The following is a 21,510-nucleotide window of genomic DNA, read 5'->3' on the forward strand; positions in this document are numbered from 1 at the left end:
CTAAGGATGCAGCTACCTAAGCATGTGTGAATGAATCTCTGGGTCCCATCTCAGGCACCACATCCAAGCAAGCACAGAGGCACATGCCTGTACCCTGACCACTGGGGTAGTAGAGATGGGAGGATCGGGAATTCAAGGTCAACCTTGGCTACACACGGAGTTTGAGGCCAGCCTGGGCTGCACAAGATCCTGTGTCAAACAACATCAATAAAAGATGGAGAAAACGATGGCCAGAGGCGGAAAGTGTTCAGAGGATTCTTCTGCAGTTACCCGGTGAGGTTGCAAGCATCTCTGCTCCCTGCATGTGGTCCAGACGGAGTTATTACCAATCATATGGACACAGATTCTTTTCCTGGTGTCAAGAGCACTAATCGACAAGGAATCGTCAAACACCGAGCCTTCAGAAGAAAGCCAGAAGAAAAACAACTCGCAGTAACTTACAAAAGAACGAGGCCTAAGGTGCCCAAGGCGACAGGAAGACGCCTTCAGGACGACTTGGAAGTCCACACACAGCTTTCACCTTTTGACAGCAGAACACAAGCTTTTGGAAGAAGCTTTGAAATGTGTTCAGAGAATACACTTAAAAGGTGGTGAAGAGTGAAAAAAAAATAATAATAAAAGTCGCACCTTCGAGGACAAGACCATTCATCAGAAGGGATGTGCCGAGCCAGTTAAGACACGGAGTGTCAGTGAGCAAGAAAAACAATTCTCAGAAAAATGGAAATGCTCCAGAGCCAGCGCTGAGGGCACGGACAGCCAAGAAATAGCTGAATGACTGTCTTAGTTAGGGGTTCTTTCTTTCTTTTTTTTCTTTTCTTTTTTTGGGGGAGGTTTATTAAGGGGAGGGGAGTGAAGGGGCAGAGAAGGGGGCAGAGACAGGTCCCTGGGGATGAGAGCGAAGGAAGAAAGGGATGGGAGGTGGGTAAGGCCCTCCTTTTATAAGGAAACGTAGCAAATCAACACTCGGGGTACTTTTGGTAGCTGCAGCTGAGGTTATCTCCTGTCAGGACCCTAAGGGCAGCCAATACAGATGCCTAAATGCTAAAATTCCTCCCTTTTGTTTATTATAAAAAGATGAGGCGTTAGAAGGGGGTAGCAGGTGAGGGGGGATGGGGGCGCCATGTTCTCAAGACTGCTTCCTGCTTGCCTGGGGGGCATCAATCATCTTTGGGGGACCTGAGAAAACTAGGGTGCTGGCCACGTCCTGGGGTCGCTGGATGTTTCACTTTGCTGTCCAGGCTCTGTGGAACTGTCTGGCACCTCTTGGACCTGGCAAGTTGCTGTTCGAGGTGGATCCAAGTGGACTCCCTGGAGCTCACAAGAAATCATGATGAGGTCACCAGCCAAGATGAAGGAGAGCCACGTGATTGCCGTTGTCCGTGTTGGATGGAGAATCCCAAGGCTCCATTAGGTGGGAAAGTCAGGCTGTGGCAGGCACCCCTCAGACTGCCGGGAGAGCCTGTCTGAGTCACAGCACCAAATGTTGTATTTTAAAAATGGCAGGAAGGAGTTACACTGTACAACAGGGCGCACGTGGGAGGTTTATTGAGGGCAGAGAAGAGGGCAGAGAATGGTCCTTGGGGATGAGAAGGAAGAGAAAGAGAAAGAGCTAGTTAGGGTTTCTATTGCTGTGAAAAGAAAAACACCATGACCATGGTAACTCTTGTAAAAGAAAACATTTAACTGAGGCTGGCTTATAGGTGTAGAGATTGAGTCTGTTATTGGCATGGTGGGGAGCATGGTGGCTCACAGGCAGACGTGCTGGAGGTGCTGGGAATTGTACATGCAGACTGGCAGGCAGCAGGAAAAGAACGGGCTAGAGCTTCTGAGACATCGAAGCCTACCCACCTCCTCCAGCCAAGCCACACCTCCTCCGACCAAGTCACACCTCCTCCAGCCAAGCCACACCTCCTCCGACCAAGCCACACCTCCTCCAACCAAGCCACACCTCCTCCGACCAAGCCACACCTCCTCCAACCAAGCCACACCTCCTCCAGCCAAGCCACACCTCCTCCAACAAAGCCACACCTCTCCCAACAATGCCACACTTCTTAATGTCACTCCCTAAGCATTCAAATATGAGTCTATGGGGGACATCTTATTAAAAGCACCACATTGAGAAACTGCTGTGTGTGTATTTGAAAAATAAAAGTAGCCTAGAAATGAGAGTGCATACCGTTAATCTTGGCATTCGGGAGACAGAGGCAGGTGGAGGCCAGCCTGGTCTACATAGCAAGTTCTAGGTCAACCAGGGCTATGCAGTGAGACTCTTGTCTTTTTCTTTGGTTTGTAAGCCATGAATCGCTCTTTTTTTTTTTTTTTTTTTACTCAATCTGTTTCTATCTTTTTTTTTTTAACATTCTTTTCTGAGACTGTCTTAACAAAACAAAACAAGCTGTCAATGCAAAATCTTTATGTGGTGCATTCATGGACGGAACAAATGCCGGTGCAGACCACGTGGGGATGCACGCCTGTACCACCCAGGAGGCTGAGTCAGGTAGACCATAGATTTGAACCCAGAACAGGCTATGTAGTAAGAGATTGTCACAAACAACAAAAAATAGCACGCTGGTGCAAATACAGATGCCAGCTGAATACAGAGATCTTCAAAGACAATTTCCTGGCCTCTTGGGAATTTTATGATTTTTTTCTTTTCCTGAGAATTTTATACATGAATACAATGAAATATGATGGCATCTGCTCACCCCCCCCCATTTCCCCTCCACCCTCCTCCATTTTCCCTCCAACATGTCTTTTCCCAGCTTCTTGTGTTTTGCTTTTGTTTTTCTTCATTTCTGACCCACTAAGTCCGGTTAGTGCTGCCCAGATGTGCATGGGCGTGAGGCCATCTCCAGCAGCCCGGGAACTCTACCTGTGGCTGCATCCTTCTAAAACACCGAGTCCCCGCCCCCACTACAACAATAGCTCTTCTGAGGGGTGGGGGCTGGAGCCCACCGGCCCCACGGATGCCTGAATTCTAGCTGACTTGATCTTGTGCAGGAACCACAGCTGCTGAGAGCTGAGGAATGCCGTAGCCACGCCTTGTCCGGAAAACAGCCCTTCACATGGTTCCTCCTGTCTTCCTGCTCTTGGGCTCTCTTACCTCCTCTTCCTCAGTGTTCCCTGAGCCTTGGCCGGGGAAGAGGGTGCTGATACAGGTGCCCCCTTTAGGGCTGAGCACCCGGCTTCTTATCTCAGCATCTGACCATTCTGCAGCTCTCCGCTGGCTGCTGCCCACGGCACAGAGAGGCTCCTCTGGCCCACGTGTCTATGAGTGGAAACACGAATAATTAGAAGGCTACTTGCCAGCATGACGATTGCACTTAATTAGCCGTGAAAGTATAAAACCAAAAGCTAATGTCATACTTTAGTGCGGGGTGAGTTAGGGGGAAATAGTGAGAAAGGAGAGATGAAGATAGAATGTGTATTCAAAAAGCTGTATTTTTTTTTTTTTTTTTGGAATGGCTACTCTTAATTGGTTAGAAGTTCATTGAGTTGTGTCGTCATTGAGTTGGGATAATTTTGGTGTATGATTTTCGTCTTGTTTTGTTTTTAGGTTTGCAACCTTTTTTTTAAATAACAAAGTTTAAAATAAAAACATTTAAAATGTAGTGTGGATGTTCATAGGCTTTAATATACAGGCAGAGAACCAGATCATCTGTTACCAGTCTTGGTTTGAGGGGCTGATGGGGCTGGTATGATCAGCCTGTCACGAACCTGTCACCCATCACCCTCCTGCTTTTTTTCTTTCTATTCTCTTGTAGGATTGCATTTTTCTCTTCAAGGAGTACCAGGCATCCTTTCATAAGACAAGGAAGCAGATCTTAGAATCCTCAGGGGAGAAGTCTTTTGAGGTTTCAGAAATGTATATATTCGGAAAATTTGAAGCCTTCTGTAAGAGACTGGAGAAGGTAAGCATTCTGCAATCACAGGACCCCACCCTAACCCACACAGTGCTGGTGTTTTGGGTGTGGGTGAAGATCATTGTCTCAGGTCTCTTCCTGGGTTGATCCAATTCATCCACTTAGGTTACTCATATATCACTGCGTTTGTTTGAACTGATCTTTTTTCCCCCCAATCCCGGGCCGGTGACTTGTGCCCTCACAGAGGCCGTTGCGAACTTTCACCTCTCCCGAGACCTCAATTCTTCTCACACAGCTAGCTCTTGAACTTGAAGGCCTGTGCTTTCGACCACAATATTAAGCTTGAGAAAAATGTGTGCAGCTGGTGAGCCCCATAAATGTGCAGTATCTGGAGGCGTAGACGCTGGTCTTTCAGGACCAGTATGCGAGATGTATTTCTGAACAGTGTGTATGGGAAGCCTTTGCGGGACAGACGGCGGCCGGAGACTCCTCACCTCTGACTTCAGTTGTTAGGACTGACTGAGGAGGGATGATATTCCTCAGAAGGCTATAGGGAACCCACACTAAAGGCTCCTTCGTGTCATTCTTTGTGGGGATCTACAAAGATACCCTGGGGCTGGAGAGATGGTTTTGGTAAAGCGCTTACTGAGCGAATGTAAGGACCTGGGTGAGGCTAGCTAACCGCCCTGTAAATGTTGGGCATGGTGGTGCTTGCGTCTAAGTCCAGTGCTGGTGGGGCAAAAGAGAGGTGGATTCCTGGGGCTCCCTGGACAGCCAGCCCAGCCGGTCAGTGGAGTTCCAGGTTCAAGGAGAGACCCTGCCTCAAAAAGTAAGTTGGAGGGGCTGGAGGGGTAGCTCAGCAGTTAAGAGCACATTCTGCTCTTGCAGAAGCCTTGAGTTCGGTAGCCAGCATCCCTAACTACTTTTAACTCCAGCTCTGGGGGATCTCATGCCCTCTTATGGCCTCTGGGGGGAAATTGCAGTCACGTGTACATATCCACACCCACATACATATAATTAAAAAATAAATCTTAAGATTATATAGGGAAATAGATGTAACTGAAGATAACCGTATAAAATGAATTAAGTGAACCACATGAAGACAAATATAGTATGCTTTCTCTTATGATGGTTCATGGATTTTATGTGGGCACATAAAATCATGTCCTACTTTCTGGCTATAGTAGCTGGGTGGTAGAGTCAGAATCTTAGAGGTTAGAATATCATCAGGCTAGTTGTGTTGACTTCCTTTACACAGTAGGTATGTGGGGTGTCTGTATTAGGAGATGGTCCAGTCAGTTCTTGTGTTTATACAACACATATGTAATATACTGTAAGTTTCAGATGGCTTGCATTTCCAAGACAATGGTTTCTGGAGATGTCTGGATATTGTACGGTTAGAATAGTAGTCACCCTGCAAGGCTGCTTCTGGGTTGACATGCACACGGACTGTGTGGGGCTTCTGATATTCATGTCGAAGGACCAGTAGTATTGTCATGGAGGACGTGCTGAGGAGAGGCACATTTCCTTTCCCACTGTTGGACAAAAATAATCTCTCCATGGAGAGTTCTGAGCTGTGTTATTATTGAAAGCAGGACTCAGAGTGGAAATCACTGAAGGTTAAGAACTGCATCATGCCGGGCGTTGGTGGCGCACGCCTTTAATCCCAACACTCGGGAGGCAGAGGCAGGCGGATCTCTGTGAGTTCGAGGCCAGCCTGGGCTACCAAGTGAGCTCCAGGAAAGGCGCAAAGCTACACAGAGAAACCCTGTTTCGAAAAACCAAAAAAAAAAAAAAAAAAAAAAGAACTGCATCACTTGTGGATATGAGGGTTTTATTGTTTTAGATTTATTTCTATGAATGAGTATTTTGCCTGCACATATGTTTTTGTACCATGTGTGTGTACCATGTGCACACCTGGTGCCCTCAGAGGTCAGAAGAGGCTGTCGGATTCTCCAAGAACTGGAATTATAAATGGTTGTGAACCACTGTGTGGGTTCTACAGACTGAACTCAAGTCCTGAGGATTTCCAGCCCTCCAAGCTTGTGTGTGTGTGTGTGTGTGTGTGTGTGTGTGTGTGTGCCATAGCCCATGTGTGTGGGGGTTAGAGGACCACTTGCAGAAGTTAGGTCTCTCCTTCCACCATACGGATCCTGAGGATTGAACGCAGATTGTTTGGATGTGACCATCACCTTTTCCCGCTAAGCCGTCTCACTGGCCCACTGCTTCATGGTATTGAGGCTAGGCATTAGCTCAGGCTTGCTCAGATTCACTGTTTGCTGAGGATGGGCCTAAATCCCCGTCCTCTTGCCACGTCCTTTCAAGTGCTGGGATTTGGGTACTCGCTAGCTGGCCTTTTTGTTTGTTTGTGTCCATGATTCATTAAAATGCCTGTTCCAGAGAAAGGGACCTAAAAGCTCATTTCTTAACCATTTACCATTTCTGTTTGAAGATTACAGAAATGATAACCATTGTGCAAACATACTCAGCCTTGAGTAATTCCACAATTGAAGGAATAGATATTATGGCTATAAAATTCAAAAACATCTATCAAGGGATTAAGAAGAACCAGTATGACATCCTGGATCCACGAAGAACAGAATTTGACACGGACTTCTCAGATTTTATGTCAAAAATCAATACTTTGGAGGTAAGTAGTTACACAAACTTGTATTTAGAAAAACGGAAGTGTAGTTGATAGTACTGCTTGGTACTGGTAGTGTAAGTATTCATTTAGAGCAATGCTCATGTATTCACTCTTGTTAAAAATTTAATTCATTTTATTGGTATGGTTGTTTTGTTTGCATGCATGTCTGTATATCACATGTGTGCTTGGTGCCCTCAGAGGTCAGAAGAGGGCATCAGACTCCCGGGAACTAGAGTTATAGTTGATTGTGAGCTGACGTGTGTGTGTGTGTGTGTGTGTGTGTGTGTCCTTTTCCTTGGGGGTTTTGGCCACTGGCCCATGAGGGCAAAGGGCGCAGGTTTTGGATGGCCGTGAGTATGACAGAAAGAACTTCCGGGCGTCAGCTTCAGAGAGACAGCTCATTTTATTGTTCCTTAGGGTTACAGGTGGGAAGGGCTGATTGGTCGGAACATAGTACCTAATTATCATATGGATGGAGGAAAGAGTGAGACTTATGTGCTGAGTCATAACAGCATTTGCAGGGAGCTCTGTGCAGGGTCATCCTCCAAATAAGGTCAGTCATCCTAGCTTAGAGACACTCTCCAATGGAGGTTTAGGCAGAGAAGAGGAAGCCCCGCTGAGAAAGGAAGTCCTCCATTTTGTGCTGAGCTCAGAGAGCTATCAGACCTAGTGGATTCCCCAATACACGTGGGTGCTGGGGATGGGACCTGGGTCCCCTGATGGAACAGCCAGTGCTCTTAACCGCTGAGCTTTCTCTCCAGCCACATGCACTTACTGTTTATTTGATTCCTCTTCTAAGTTGCTTTAAAGATGTGCAGGGTGAATAATGTTTTAAAACAACCTGTAAAACATTTTCCACTTTTATGTGTATGTAAGCGCAATGCACAGGGGGTTTGTGTGGTCATGTATATGTATGTATTTAATGTACAAGGTGTGGAGGCCAGGGCATAACCCCAGGGTCATTGACCTTTTATTTGAAAGAGGGTCTGCCATTGGCCAGGGTCTAGCTGGCCCACCTGTCTCTGTGATCTTGTGTTATAAGTGGGATCTCAGGTACACACTGTCATTCCTTGCTTTTTATGCAAGCTCTGGGGACCTGTCTTACTTAGGGTTTCTATTGCTGTGAAGAGACACCATGACCATGACTACTCTCATAAAGGAAATATTTAACCAGGGCTAGCTTACAGGTTCAAAAGTTTAGTTCATTATCGTCATGGCAGGAAGCATGATGGTGTTGCAGGCAGACATGGTGCTGGAGAAGAGGCCTAGAGTTCTACATCTGGATTCATAGGCAGCAGGAAGAGAGTGTGACACTGGGCCTGGCTTGAGCATCTGAAATCTCAGTGCCCACCCCCAGTGACATTTGTCCTCCAACAAGGCCACATTTACTCCAACAAGGCCTCACCTCCAACAATGCCACTTCCTATGAGTCTATAGGGGATGTTTTCATGCAAACCACCACAGAATCTGAATTTATGACTTCCTGCTTGCAACCCATGTGCTTTACTGCTCATATAATTTTTCTAGCCTTTTCAGCTTTTTTTCTTTATGAAATAATGAGTATATCTAGCAAAAGACATACGTGAATAATCAAACATCCAAAGGATATTTTATGCATTGGCGTAAATGCCTTTACCTGGCGAGCTTTCTCACTGGCCTCTTTTTTCCAATTTTTGAAACTCAGTTTCTTGACATAAAGGGGAGAGAAAAATAAGATTTTTGTCTCATTTTTAAAAATCTTTTAAATTTGCATTACATGTAATCTTGGCAATATTAATAAGACAGTTCCTAAATTGTTATCACTCCTACAATTATACCTTCTAGTTTTGGAACAGGTTTCTGTTCAATTTCTTTTTAAATACCTATTTTTCTTTTATGTGCTTGTTTGCTTGTATATATGTATGTGCACCTCATGTCTGCAGTACCAGCAGAAGCCAGAGGGGGCGCTGGATCCTCTGGACTAAGTTAACAGAAGGTTGTGAGCTGCCATGTAGGTGCTGGCAATTGAACCCAGGTCCTCTGTAAGAGCAACCAGTGCTCTTGACTCTTGGGTCATCTCTCAAGTTTCATCCTTTTTTTTAAATCGTCGTCGTCTTCGTCGTCGTCGTCGTCGTCGTCGTCGGTGGTGGTGTGTGTGTGTGTGTTACTAGGGATGAACCTTAGGTCCCATGTGTGCTAGGCAAGTACTTTTACCACTGAACTATCCCCAATCCTCTTTTTACCTTTCATTTTGACGTAGGATCTTCATTAAGTTGCCTAGACTGGCCTTGAACTCCCCGATAGCCAAGATTGGCCTTGAGCTTGTGATCTTTCTCCATTAGCCTACTGAGTAGCTAAGATTATGGGCCCATATCATCAGCCCTGAAAAGTTAACTTATTTTTTTATTCCCCTTCCATTTTTGAAAATTAGATTCTGATATCAAGATATAGTCCCGTTATTATTTTTCATTTTTAGCTAGTTGAGCTGCATGGAATTTACTTACAAAATACATTGGGAGTTAAATATTCATGCCAGCAGGAATTAAAAATTTTGTTCTCTGAGAATTTTATGATTTATTAATGAAGATTATATATTATGAAAGATGTAAATTTTAGCTTTCAATAAAGTTAGTGTCCATATGATTTTTTTTTTTTTTTGAGGACTGGTGATTGGATTCCAGCTGGGTAGGCACTGTACCACAGAGCTACATCCCAGCCTTTTAGTTTATTTGAGATGGGGGTCTCTGTACATAGCACAGGCTGGCCTCAGATTTTGCTGTTTTCCTGCTTCTCCTGAGTGCTAGGATTATAGGTGTGTGCCATCAAACGCAGCTCACATAAACCCTTTGGTAGTTATTAATCGATAATTTGATTGTAGTGTCAGTATTTTAACTTTCCTTTGCCAGCGCCTGACTGACTTCTGGGTGCGATTCCTTTGACTACTGATACCAATACATTCCATGTGGAAAATGATCTACAGGGAGCCATTTTTTTTGTTGTTGTTTTATTTTGTTTTCCTAGACAGGGTTTCTCTGTGAAGCTTCGCACCTTTCCTGGAACTCACTCTGTAGTCCAGGCCGGCCTTGAACTCACTGAGATCCACCTGCCTCTGCCTCCTGAGTGCTGGGATTAAAGGTGTGCGCCACCACCGCTTGGCTACAGGGAGCCATTTTAGTTCCATATTTCAGGGCCAAGAGCTTGAAGTTCATTGCTAGGGATGGTGGGAGTCTTGGAGGGACATTTTCTGCCTCCTGTTCCTACTGAGCCACAGCAACAGGGTTTCCCAGGGCACTAGTGTGAAAGCTTACATTTTCTGACCCATTCTTAGAAATGACAGACTTTTCAAAGAAAAGTATTTAGCATGGGCCCCTCACACCATTACACATCGCCTCAACCAGAATATCCAACCACGAACTGCAAATGCAAACCACACAAGTGTCTTTCATCTTTCCACATGAATAGACTAAAAAGAAGGTGAGTTTAACTTTAATAATGTGTTTAGTCCAGTCTATTCAGAATATTATAGTTTTACGTGCCATTCATTTCTAATTCATGAGGAGGTATTTTGCATAACCTTTGTGTGTGTGTGTGTGTGTGTGTGTGTGTGTGTGTGTGTAGGGGGGGTACTAAGTCTTTAAGATGCGGTGTGTATCTTATATTTACCTAAGTCTCACTTCTGAGGGGTGACATTCAGTAGCCTTGTGGCATGTGGCCACCACCGTGCATCCGCCCATCACTAGGAACTGAGGTGGTGGATGTGTTTGAGTCTTTAGGAATGTCGCTAATTATCAAACAAAACTAATTTCCTTCATGTTGTAAACATAACATGAATGTCAACATTTTATTTTAGATCCAGATACAGGGATTTATGAACAGTATCTTCGGGAAGATCTTGTCTTCCCAGCAGGCTCTGCAGCTGCTTCAGAGGTATTTATTACAGGGGCCGAATGAAGGAGGGTGGTTTCTCTAAAGGCACAATTTCAGACAGCTTGGGGGGCAAAGTGCTTGCTTTGCCACGGGGAGGACCTGAGTTCAAACCCCAGAACCCACGTGGAAAGAGGAGAAAGAGGGGGAAGAAGGAAGCGGGTGTGGTGGGCACATTTGTAGCCCGCCGTCCCTGAAGAGGGTCTCAGAGGCCATGCAGTTCAGCTGAATCAGTAAGTTCAAGGCCAGTAAGAGGCCCTGTCTCAAAGAAAAGAAAAGGGTCGCTAGCACCTGAGGAATTGACCGCTGGGGTTGTACTCTGGGCTCCACACATACATATATGCATTTGCTCCTGCACACACACATGCCCCTGCACACACATATGCCCCTGCACACACATGCCTCTATACACGTGCTCCTCCACACACACCTCTGTACACATGCCCCTGCACACACACATCCCCTGCACACATGTCTCTGTACGCATGCCCCTGTCACATGCCTCTGTGCACATGCTCCTGCACACACGCATGCCCCTACACACACACATGCCTCTGTACACATGCCCCTGCACACACACATGCTCCTGCACACACAACGCCTCTGTACACATGCCCCTGTGCACACGCCTCTGTACACATGCCCCTGTGCACACGCCTCTGTACACATGCTCCTGCACACACAACGCCTCTGTACACATGCCCCTGTGCACACGCCTCTGTACACATGCTCCTGCACATACACATTTCCTGCACACACACCTCTGTACACATGCCCCTGTGCACACACCTCTGTACACATGCCCCTGCACTGCACACACACCTCTGTACACATGCTCCTGCACACACACACATGCACCCACACATACATGTACCTGCACACACATACATGTACCTGCACACATGAACACACATTCACAAAACCCCTGCCCACAATTTCAAATTAGATGTTCTAGAAACCTCTCCTTTATAAACCTTGAAAGTTATAAATAGTAACTTTTCATTTACCACTAAGTAGATTTTTGAAATACAGAACATTATTTTTTTATATACCATTTTAGACTTTTTTTTTGAGACAAGCTCATCATAGCCCAGGCTGGCCTTAAATTTGCTCTGTGGCCAAGGAAGACTTTTAATGTCCTGCTCCCTCTGTCTCCATCTCCCATATGCTGGGATGACAGGTGTGTACTGGATGTTCTACTGAATTAAAAAATAATAACAAAGTCTTTCATAAGGAAGTCTCACAAGGCTTCCTATCCCCAACCACGTAATATACTTCATTTTAATTTCATAGTTATTATTGGAGAGGGAATAACAAATGTTTAATTTTACTTGAGGAAAGAATTTCTAAAGAACATGAGTGCATATTGTCATAGGTAACTTTAGGTGTCAACTTGAAACAAACCCAGAGTCCCCTGGGAAGAGGGAGCCTCAGCTGAGGAACTGTGCCTGCCAGACTGACCTGTGGTCATGTGTGTGGACATTTTTCTTGATGGCTAGTTGATGTGGGCAGGCTTAGCCCACTGTGGGTGGCACCGTTCCTAGGCAGCTGGGTCTGGGCTGTGTAAGAAAGGCAGTGAGCAGCGTTCCCGTACATTTCCCCTTCACTTCCTACCTCTTGGAGTTCCTACCCCTGCTTTCCTCCATGATGGATTGTGACCTAGGGTTGTAAGCCGAAATAAACCCCCTCCTCCCCAAGTTTCTTTTGGTGTTTACCACAGCAAGAGAAGCAAACTAGACCAGATATATTTGACTTACTGGTATACGCAGAAAAATGATCAACACGGTCAAGAAAATAATGTCCTTCATTGCAGATAGTTAGCTTCATCCCCAAGGTGTTTATGGCAAGGGCTCTTAAAATGTATTCTCCTGCCGGGCGGTGGTGGCGCACGCCTTTAATCCCAGCACTCGGGAGGCAGAGGCAGGCGGATCTTTGTGAGTTCGAGGCCAGCCTGGGCTACCAAGTGAGTTCCAGGAAAGGCGCAAAGCTACACAGAGAAACCCTGTCTCAAAAAACCAAAAAAAAAAAAAAAAAAAAAAAATGTATTCTCCTTCAGTCTCCTTTCTCCTCTATTCTGATTAGTAGTACCCCCCACAAAGGGCAGAAGTCTAGACTAGAGAGGGAAGTTGGACTAGAGGCTGTGTGTGTGTGTGTGTGTGTGTTTATGCGCATGCGTGTGTATGTGTATATGAGAGACAGACAGAGAGGCACACACGCACATCACACACACACGGACAGAGGCAAATATACACATAGAGACAGAAACAGACAGACAGACAGACAGACAGACAGACACACACACACACACACACACACACACACACACACACACACAGACAAGACCATGTCAGAGGCCCCTTTAGGAATTCTTCCCTGTGGGTCAGAGCATCTGGCTTTCCGGTGACTTTGCCACAGCTCCACGTCTCGGTGATAGTGGTCATCTCTAAGAGACTACCATGAGGTTCAAAGCAGGCACGAAATGATTTTGGTAAGTGACAGTGCAGGCAGCGTTTCAATGGTGACCTCCCCGCCCTGTTTGTCTCCCATTGCCCTCTCTACCTATGATATGCTGTTGGTCAGTTGTTCGTTTTAATGTCAGAACAGTGTGGTCCTGGCACCTCTTAGGCATCATTTAGTCTCTGAGTTGATGTGAGAGTTTGGCTGACAGGCCATTCTTACAATACCTGCCTTTCAGTGTGGTAACTGCAGGTCCAGAAAAGCTAAGCGTACATCTGCCTTGTGTGTTGTTACATACGTAGGATAATGCATGAGCCCTGGATTAAACGTTTATCAAATGCATGAGAGGATATTTAGCACCCCAGCCATTCTGCAATCCGTTTCTCATTTCCCTTTTAATTACCCAGTTTCAATTACTTCTAGGTTTCAGAAGTTGAACATCCCCTGCCTTCAACTGGAAATCAATCACACAATTGAGCAGATTCTTCAGTGTTATGTGGCTGAACTCGAAGCTACCAAGAAGGTAACTCTCCTGCCTAGGCACATAATGTCTCAGCGCTAAGAGGGAGGGTCTGAAAGTCTTTGCCATTGTCATCCAATGCCTGGGTCTTCAGAGCATTCCTCTCACAGTGAAGGCTCTTGGAGGCTCCCCTCTGGATGCGAGGGTCTCCGTGGTTAGTCCTCAGACTCCCAGATCCACACCTGTCTGCTGTTGTGAATTGTGCTTTTGTTCAGTCTTCCGACTTTTGTATAGCAGAGCCAGTTAGGTTAGGACTTTTTGCACTAGAAATGCAGGGCCTGGAGTGTTCCAGATACAATGTAGCTGCTGGTATTCTCTTTGGAACACCTCCTTGAAATGTCAGGTAAGGATAGAGGAGAATGCATGCTTGTCAGTGATGTCTGCATCCCTGCTACCAAAACACCGAGGAAAGAAATTTCGGGGTGTGGGAGGGATTTATGTCCGATCGTGTTTCAGCCTGTCAGAGTGGAGTGGTTCAGTGTGTGGCACCAGGGGTGTAAACCTGAGGCTGTTTACATGGCTGTAGCATGAACCTTAAAGAGCCTTATTAATAAAAAGAAACCTGGAGCCAGGTATTGGGGTGAATGCTGGGAAGATCAGAGAAGCAAAACAAGCCACAGCTACCTCACCTTTACCAGTTCCTTAGCTGATCCTTTTTCCTCAGACTGGAAGAAGCCTCTGAGTCCTCATCCAAATGGGTCTCAGCTGAACTGTGCTGCTCAAAGCCTAAAAACTTAACCAACCAAATGCTCAGTGTGTGACAACAGGGGTGTAAACCTGAGGCTATTCACATGGCTGCCAGCCAGAGCGGATCAGCGGGTATAACTTCCAGAGGTCCACCCCCTTTTCAATTGATTTCCACCTTCTCAAGATTCCATAGCTTTCCCAAACAGCACAACCCGCTTGGGGTGGGCAGGCGTTCAAACCAAGAGACCAGGGGCTGGGGTGATGGCCCTGTAAGGACAGAGCTTGCTCTACAAGCATGAGGTCCTGAGTTCAGATCCCCAGCATGCAGAAAGTTGGGTGCAGCCGCAGCATGCGCCTGCCACCTCCATGCTGTGTCGGTGGGGGCCAGTGGCTCCTGGGGCTTGCTGGCAGCCAGCCTAGGCCAGTCAGTGAGGCATGATTGTGTCTGAGCCTCGGATTACTGGCTCTGAAGCTCATTTACATATTCATCAACTAACTCGCGTGCACTCAACCTGTGAATCATGGCGAAGCCACCTATTCAAATGTAGCTGTAAATTCCTCTGCATTCTCCACTGTGTTGAATTCAAACATTAACATCATATTTTTTAATTACAGCTCTATCATTCTCAGAAAGATGATCCCCCTCTCGCTCGCAACATGCCCCCCATAGCAGGAAAAATTCTCTGGGTGAGGCAGCTCTACCGCCGGATAAATGAGCCCATCACCTATTTCTATGTAAGCCAATCACACAGTTTATACGTGAATCATGGTGGGGTGGAAATGAAATTACATTACAAATGCATCCTGTCCTAAAATATTGATGCCAATGAAGTAGTCAGAACCAATGCTTTTACCGAGAAAAAAAAAAATTAGCTTATAAACATGCCAGAGAGGGACGAAGTCAATCTTTTCACGTTCAGTGGAGCAGCCAGTTCAATTATAGTTGGCAAATCTTACGTCTTTTAATAACAGAAGACACTTTATAAAGGCTCTTAAGAATAATTGTTTTTAAAAGCGCAGAGTGTAAGCTGTGTCCTGACTCTTATTTGCATGTGTGGATGGATAGGTGCTGATGTATATTTAATGAAAGCCAAGATGGGATGCTGAGTGCGTTCCTTCTTGAAGAGCTGAGCCCCGGGGAGGCCAGAGCAGTATGTGCAGTAGAAATAAGATCATTTGATTCTCAAGAGCAGGGTCCTTGTCGATCCTGCCAGCATCTTGGGAATGTCATCTTGTCTTTTCTTTGTGTTTTGTTTTTGTTTGTTTAAGAGACAGAGTACCCGAGTAGAGTCTGGTTTGTTTGATGTCGTATTTCATGTCTGAACAGAGAACAAAATATCCCTGGGACCATAGCCTTTGAGGATTTTTGTTACTGGGGCATTACTGAATGAAGTTTCTGCTGTTGCCTGCTTCGTTAGTCTGTGTATTTGCAAATATTTGAACTGGGAGCAGAGAGATGGCTCAGCAGCTAAGAGTACATACTGCTTTTGCAAAAGACCCAAGTTCAGTTCCCAGCACCCATGTCCAGTGACTCATAATCACCTATAATCCCAGCTCCTAGGGTCTGACGCCCTCTTCTGGTCTGTGTGTGCACCTACACTGATGTGCAATGCCCCTACACAGACACATAATAAATAGTAAAAAAGAAAAAAAAAATCTTAAAAGACATTTACATTCCAGCTTTAGGCAAGAGGCTAAATTGCTGTAGCAGCAGGTTGCAGTAGGACATTTAGGAATTCTTTCAAGGTTAACAGAAGGGAACACTTCTTGAGTGATCCCCTTTTCCCTGCCGCCGCCCCCCCCCACCACAGCTAAGGAATTTGCCCTGATAATTGTTCAAGTAAAATCAGCCAGTTGTACCTTGTCCAGGGAACTGGGGGAGGGAGGAGACCCTGGAGATGGCAGGCTCTGCTGCCTGTGGCTGGCTGTGGCTGGCTGTGGGCTAACGGGGTTCTTTTCCTTCCCTTCCCAGACTTCCGTCCCCAGCTCCCATGGCCTTTCCCATCCCTGTTCCACTCGAAGGCAGAATCTAAAAGGCCACCAGGACTATTTGATGTCAGTATAAGTAGTTTGTGGAACAAAGTCTGCGATCTCTTCGAATATAACTTTCTCTCCCACCCCGCCCCGTCCCCAAACCCAGAAAAACTCAGAAATTCTCTCAAGCTCGGAAGGTAAAGCTGTCATCCGTCAGTATAACAAGATCTCGTACGTGCTGGTGGAATTTGAGGTGGTCTACCACACAGCCTGGGTCAAAGAGATTTCACAGCTGCAGTATGGTACGTGTAAGACTCAAGTGGAGCTTTATTGCAGATGGGTTCATGGTTCTGGTGACCTTTGACACTCCCTTTCCAAACAGGGCTTTTAGGGCTGGGAAGATGGCAGTTGGTAGATGCCCAAGCTTAGTCTTCAGAACTCAGGTGAAAGAGCCAGGGGTGGCGGCAGACGTTTGTAATCCCAGCACTAGGGAGGTGAGATCAGGCGGACCCCTGGGGCTCCCTGCAGGGAGTACAGCCTAATGGGTGTGCTCTGCAGTAGTGAGAGACCCTGGCTCAATAGGCGGAGATCAGGCAGTCTTGGTAGATGAAGTTTGTATCAAGTTTTCTGGAACGTTCTTTGCTCTCGAGGACACCATTTGACACTAGAAGATACCACAGACTCGTTGCAATGGATCAGTGCCCAGGAGAAGTGCTCCCAAGCAAAGCCAACGGTTTAAGTTTGGGGAGTTTTTCATGCTAACCCCGGCTATGGGAAATGAATGGCTCGGGGTGGTTGCCCGTTGTATGAATTGGCTGTGCTTGCCTGGGCTTGGGGTGGGTGACTGGGCCTCCTTTTGATGGATGCTGCACAGAGCCTCTGAGGTGGAGAGCCGCCAGGTCTCAGATGGTCGTCCTGGCCTGGAGCGGCCCCTCCTGACTGTCCTTTCAGACCCGTCCTAGTTACGCTGTCGATGCTATTGTTCTGTCATGCAAATTCCGTACAGCCTGAAGGAAGACAGATTTATTAAATGAGTATTTAGAATTATTCTGGGATTTGTCTGAACGGACAGGTGATTTCTAACCAAGTTCTGAGAGGATTCCAAATATGTTGGATAAAATTCTTAGCTGAGAGCCTCAGGAAAATTGACTCCATTGAGAACCTTGCTAAGGGCTGGCAAGGTGGCTCAGTTAGTATAAAGGGGCTTGCTACACAACCCTAGAGACCTTAGTTCAATCCCCGGCTCTCACTTAAAAGTAGAAGGAGAAAACTGACTCCACACATTGTCCTCTAGGTGTGCTATGGCACATCCATCCAATCATAGATTTAAAAATAAATAAATTAAAACCGTCTTTTAAAGGGACCCTCTCTAACACTAATTTTGCCTAGTGAGTAAAAGCCAGCTTCAAAGGGATTTAGGGAACGCTTTATTTTCCTAGAAATTTGATGGTGTGACGTTCTATCAGGTCACATGAGACTTGGCAGAGTCTGTGATTATAATGAAATTCTTGTGTTAATAAAGTTTGTTGAAATAAGATTTAATTTGAGTGAATACATATAAGCCTGTAGAAGTAATTATTTTTATTATTATGCCTCTAGAAGTAATTCATGTTGCATTAACGGATAATCTCAGGGGCCGGAGAGATGGCACAATGGTTAGGAGCATTGGCTGCTCTTACAGAGGACCCAAGTTCAGGTCCCGGCACCCATAGCTCACAACCATCTCTAACTTCACTTCCAACATCCAACACCCTCTTCTAGTATTTGTGAGCACTGCACACATATGTTGCACAGACAAACATGTGGGCAGAATACTCACACACATAAAAACAAATAAGTAATCCAAAAGCCCCAACAAGAATCTTTTTATTTATTTATTTTTTCGAGACAGGGTTTCTCTGTGGAGTTTTGGTGCCTTTCCTGGAACTCACTCTGTAGCCCAGGTTGGCCTCAAACTCACAGAGATCCGCCTGCCTCTGCCTCCCGAGTGCTGGGATTAAAGGCGTGCGCTGCCGCTACCACCACCCAGCCCCAGCGAGAATCTTTTGAGGTTGTGCATTTCACTTCATGATAAAAGCATCTACTTGCATTGTTTACTTTTTAAAACTTTTTGCTTACTTGTGTGCTTGTTTCCGCGTTCACACCTGACATGGCATACCTGTGGACGTGGGGACAAATTTGGATCACTTTACTTCTGTCATGTGGGTCTCAGGAATCAAACCTCCCCAAAGAAGTCAGACTGGGGTCGGATGGAAAGAGTTTGACATCTAGGCAGTGGGCTGTCTCTGTCATTCTGATCCTTATTCAGGGGCTTCCTAGTTAGTTTTACCTGTCAGCGTGACACAGCCTAGAGGTGTCTAAGTGGACAGCCTCAGAGGGATTGACTAAATCAGATTGGTCACAGGTCTCTCTGTGTGTGTGTGTGTGGGTTGTCTTGATTGCTAATTGATGTAAGAGAGCCTAGCCCACTGTGGGCGGTACCATCCCTAGGCAGGTGGTCTTGGACTGTGTAACAAACCTAGCTGAGTATAAGCAGGCCCGAGTGTCAGCTGGCAAGCAGCATCCTCCCTTGCTCCTTCTGTGCTCTGTGGCTATGAAGTGAGTTCCTGGGTGGGAGCTGATGCTTTGCGGAAAAGCAAATAGGCCTGCCTTGAGGCCTTTGAGTTCCCTCAGTGATGGATTGTGATCTGGAGTTGAAAGGCAAATAAATCCTGTCTTCCTCAAAGCTATTTTTGGTCAGTGTATTTTATCACAGCAACAGGAAGGGAACCAGAACAAGGATAAAGTTAAAATCTATAAAAATAAGCCACAGGTAGACGTCTATAGTCCACTCGAGGACGTGTGGCAGTTCATAGCGCAACGCCTGTCACTTACCCAGAGAGGGTTTTCTCTCTCTGGATCTGAGTTGATGGCTTTATAGATAGGGTCTTCATTTCTCTGAGTCTAGATGACTGACTGTGTGTAAGAGACTGTGCCTTGGCGCCGTAGGATCCAGGACTGTTGCTCCGCCTTTACATAGTGAGCCGTGGGGAAGAGGGGAATGTGGGGAAGCGGAAGGGGAATGAGGACACTTCCATCGATGCCAGTACTGGTTCATTTGCAGCTTTGCAAGCCACGCTGTTTGTGCGACATCCGGAAACGGGGAAGTTGCTGGTTAACTTTGATCCTAAGATTTTGGAAGTTGTGCGGGAAACCAAGTGCATGATAAAGATGAAGCTGGATGTCCCGGAACAAGCGAAGAAGCTGCTGAAACTGGAAAGCAAATTGAAGGCAGACAAACTGTATCTGCAGGTAAGACAAACAGCATCTTCTGATGATTTCTTTTTCCTTTTTTGTATGTGCATGTTTGTGTGTGTGTATACATGTGCATGTGGGGCCAGGTGCAGAGGCCAGAGATTGACACTGAATGTCCTCTATTGCTTTCCACCTTACCTTTGAACTTAACATTCACTAACTGGCTAGACTGGTTGGCCAGTGAGCTCTGGGGATACACTTGTCCCTACTCCCCCAGCATGGGGTTACAGATGGACATGAACACATCAGTTGTTTGTTTGTTTTTTTTTATGTACATGCTGGGGATCCGAACTCAGGTCCTCATGCCTGTGTGGCAGACGTGTTCTGTCCAGCCCACGTCTGATTCCTTTTGAAGGAGTTTTTTTGGTGCAAGAAAAATGTATCCCAGCAGGCTGTTATTTTCATTTCAAAAAGATTTACTGAGCCAGGTGGTGGTGGTGCATGCCTTTAGTCCCAGCACTTGGGAGGCAGAGGCATGTGGATCTCTGTTGAATTCGAATACAGCCCGGTCTACAGAGTGAGTTCCAGAACAGCCAGGGCTACATAGTATGAGACCCTGTCTCAAAATAACCAAAACTAACCAACCAAACAAAAATATTTATTAATTGATTGATTGCGCACGCGCATGTGTGTGTGTGTGTGTGTGTGTGTGTGTGTGTGTGTGTGTGTATGTGCATGTCAGTGCTTGTGCACAAAAGTACCCACAGAGTCCAGAAGGAGGTGTCAGATTCCTTGGAGCTGGAGTTACATTTGTGAGTTGCTTCTGAGGGATAATGGATCAGAATGTGGGTCCTCTGCAGGAGCGGTGAATGCCCTTAACCACGGAGCCATCTCTGCAACCCCACCTCCATAGGATTAAAATACCAACTTGCAAACAACAGAAAGATGGGAGATGGAAAGGAGAAAGATTTCCAGAGATCACTTGGACTTGGACGTTTGGGTTCTAAGTGATAAAGCATCAGGTTTAACAACACTTTAATTATAATTTTATGGAGCCAGAACATTAAATTTAATATATTTAATACTGGGTACTAGTAAAATATAAATTATGAGAGAGGGGTGACTATAAAATAACACAGATGGAGAGGATTCTCCAACATTTTAGGATAAAACGAAGCATTCTAATTTAAGTTCACTTATGAGTAATGTAAAATTTAAAAATATGAGCCAGGTGTGGTGGCGCATGCCTTTAGTCCCAGCATTTGGGAGGTGGAGGCAGGAGAATCTCTGAGTTTGAGGCCAGGTCTACATAATAATGAGTTCAGGACAGCCAGAGCAAATAGTAAGACACTATCTCAAAAACAACAACAACAACAAAAACAAAATCAAAGTAACATTCAAAAGCAGCATGAAAGAGGGTTAATTAAGTATATTCAAGAGGCTGGCAGTGGTTCTCAACCTGTGGGTCATGACCCCTTTGTGGGTCACATATCAGATATTTACATTACGATTCATAACAGTAACAAAACAACAGTTATGAAGCAGCAATGAAATAATTTTGTGGTTTTTTTTTTTGGGGGGGGTCACCACAACATGAGGAGCTGTATTAAAGGGTCAAAGGGTCACAGCATCAGGAAGGTTGAGAACCGTTGGGTAGGGGAAGTGGCCCATGTGTTAAAGTGTACCCTGCTCTTGCAGAGGACCACACTGGGTGACTCAAAACTGCCGGCAGCTCCAGCTCCAGGTCATTAGATGCCCTCTGCTGGTGGCTGCAGGTACCTGCACTTGTGTGCACATGCACATACACAGACACATCCATACACATAACTAAAAAGTATTAAAAAGTAGTGCATGGCTTCAAAGACATGTGAAACAGAGTAGGTCACATCAGATTTCTTTTAAAAGCCAGTTAAAACAGCAAGCTAGGAAGTCTGTGGGCATATATTTTGGGGAGGCAGGAAGATACATAAATGTAAAGACAATTCTTTCCAGCAGCATTAGTCATAGCAAAAGACCGGAATACAAATCCAAGAATAAAGAACTGATTAAATATGGATTATAAGATGAATACATAGAAATTAATGGAACTGCTGATGATTCAGTGAGAAAAAGGATTCTATTTGCTTGGGCACAGAGAAGATTCACTTCCTTTCATCAATAACACAATAAGTCAATATAGGACCCTTCCTGGATCTTGTTGGGAAGCTGACAGTGAATCTGCCCTT

General features: G+C 45.6%; 1 protein-coding gene across 1 annotated transcript in view; it reads left to right on the forward strand.

Annotated features, from left to right (window-relative positions):
• Dnah8 (dynein axonemal heavy chain 8) overlaps nucleotides 1-21,510 on the forward strand; it is a 252,302-nt gene that overhangs the window by 39,500 nt on the left and 191,292 nt on the right. Inside the window, exons 13-19 of the mRNA XM_076557534.1 lie at nucleotides 3,765-3,911; nucleotides 6,316-6,513; nucleotides 10,340-10,416; nucleotides 13,294-13,393; nucleotides 14,693-14,812; nucleotides 16,218-16,353; nucleotides 19,155-19,342. Coding sequence (XP_076413649.1) covers nucleotides 3,765-3,911; nucleotides 6,316-6,513; nucleotides 10,340-10,416; nucleotides 13,294-13,393; nucleotides 14,693-14,812; nucleotides 16,218-16,353; nucleotides 19,155-19,342 — 966 coding nt within the window. The remainder of the gene's footprint in view (nucleotides 1-3,764; nucleotides 3,912-6,315; nucleotides 6,514-10,339; nucleotides 10,417-13,293; nucleotides 13,394-14,692; nucleotides 14,813-16,217; nucleotides 16,354-19,154; nucleotides 19,343-21,510) is intronic.

Source organism: Peromyscus maniculatus, chromosome 21 (genome assembly GCF_049852395.1).
Source record: "Peromyscus maniculatus bairdii isolate BWxNUB_F1_BW_parent chromosome 21, HU_Pman_BW_mat_3.1, whole genome shotgun sequence".
NCBI classification, from domain to species: Eukaryota; Metazoa; Chordata; class Mammalia; order Rodentia; family Cricetidae; genus Peromyscus; species Peromyscus maniculatus.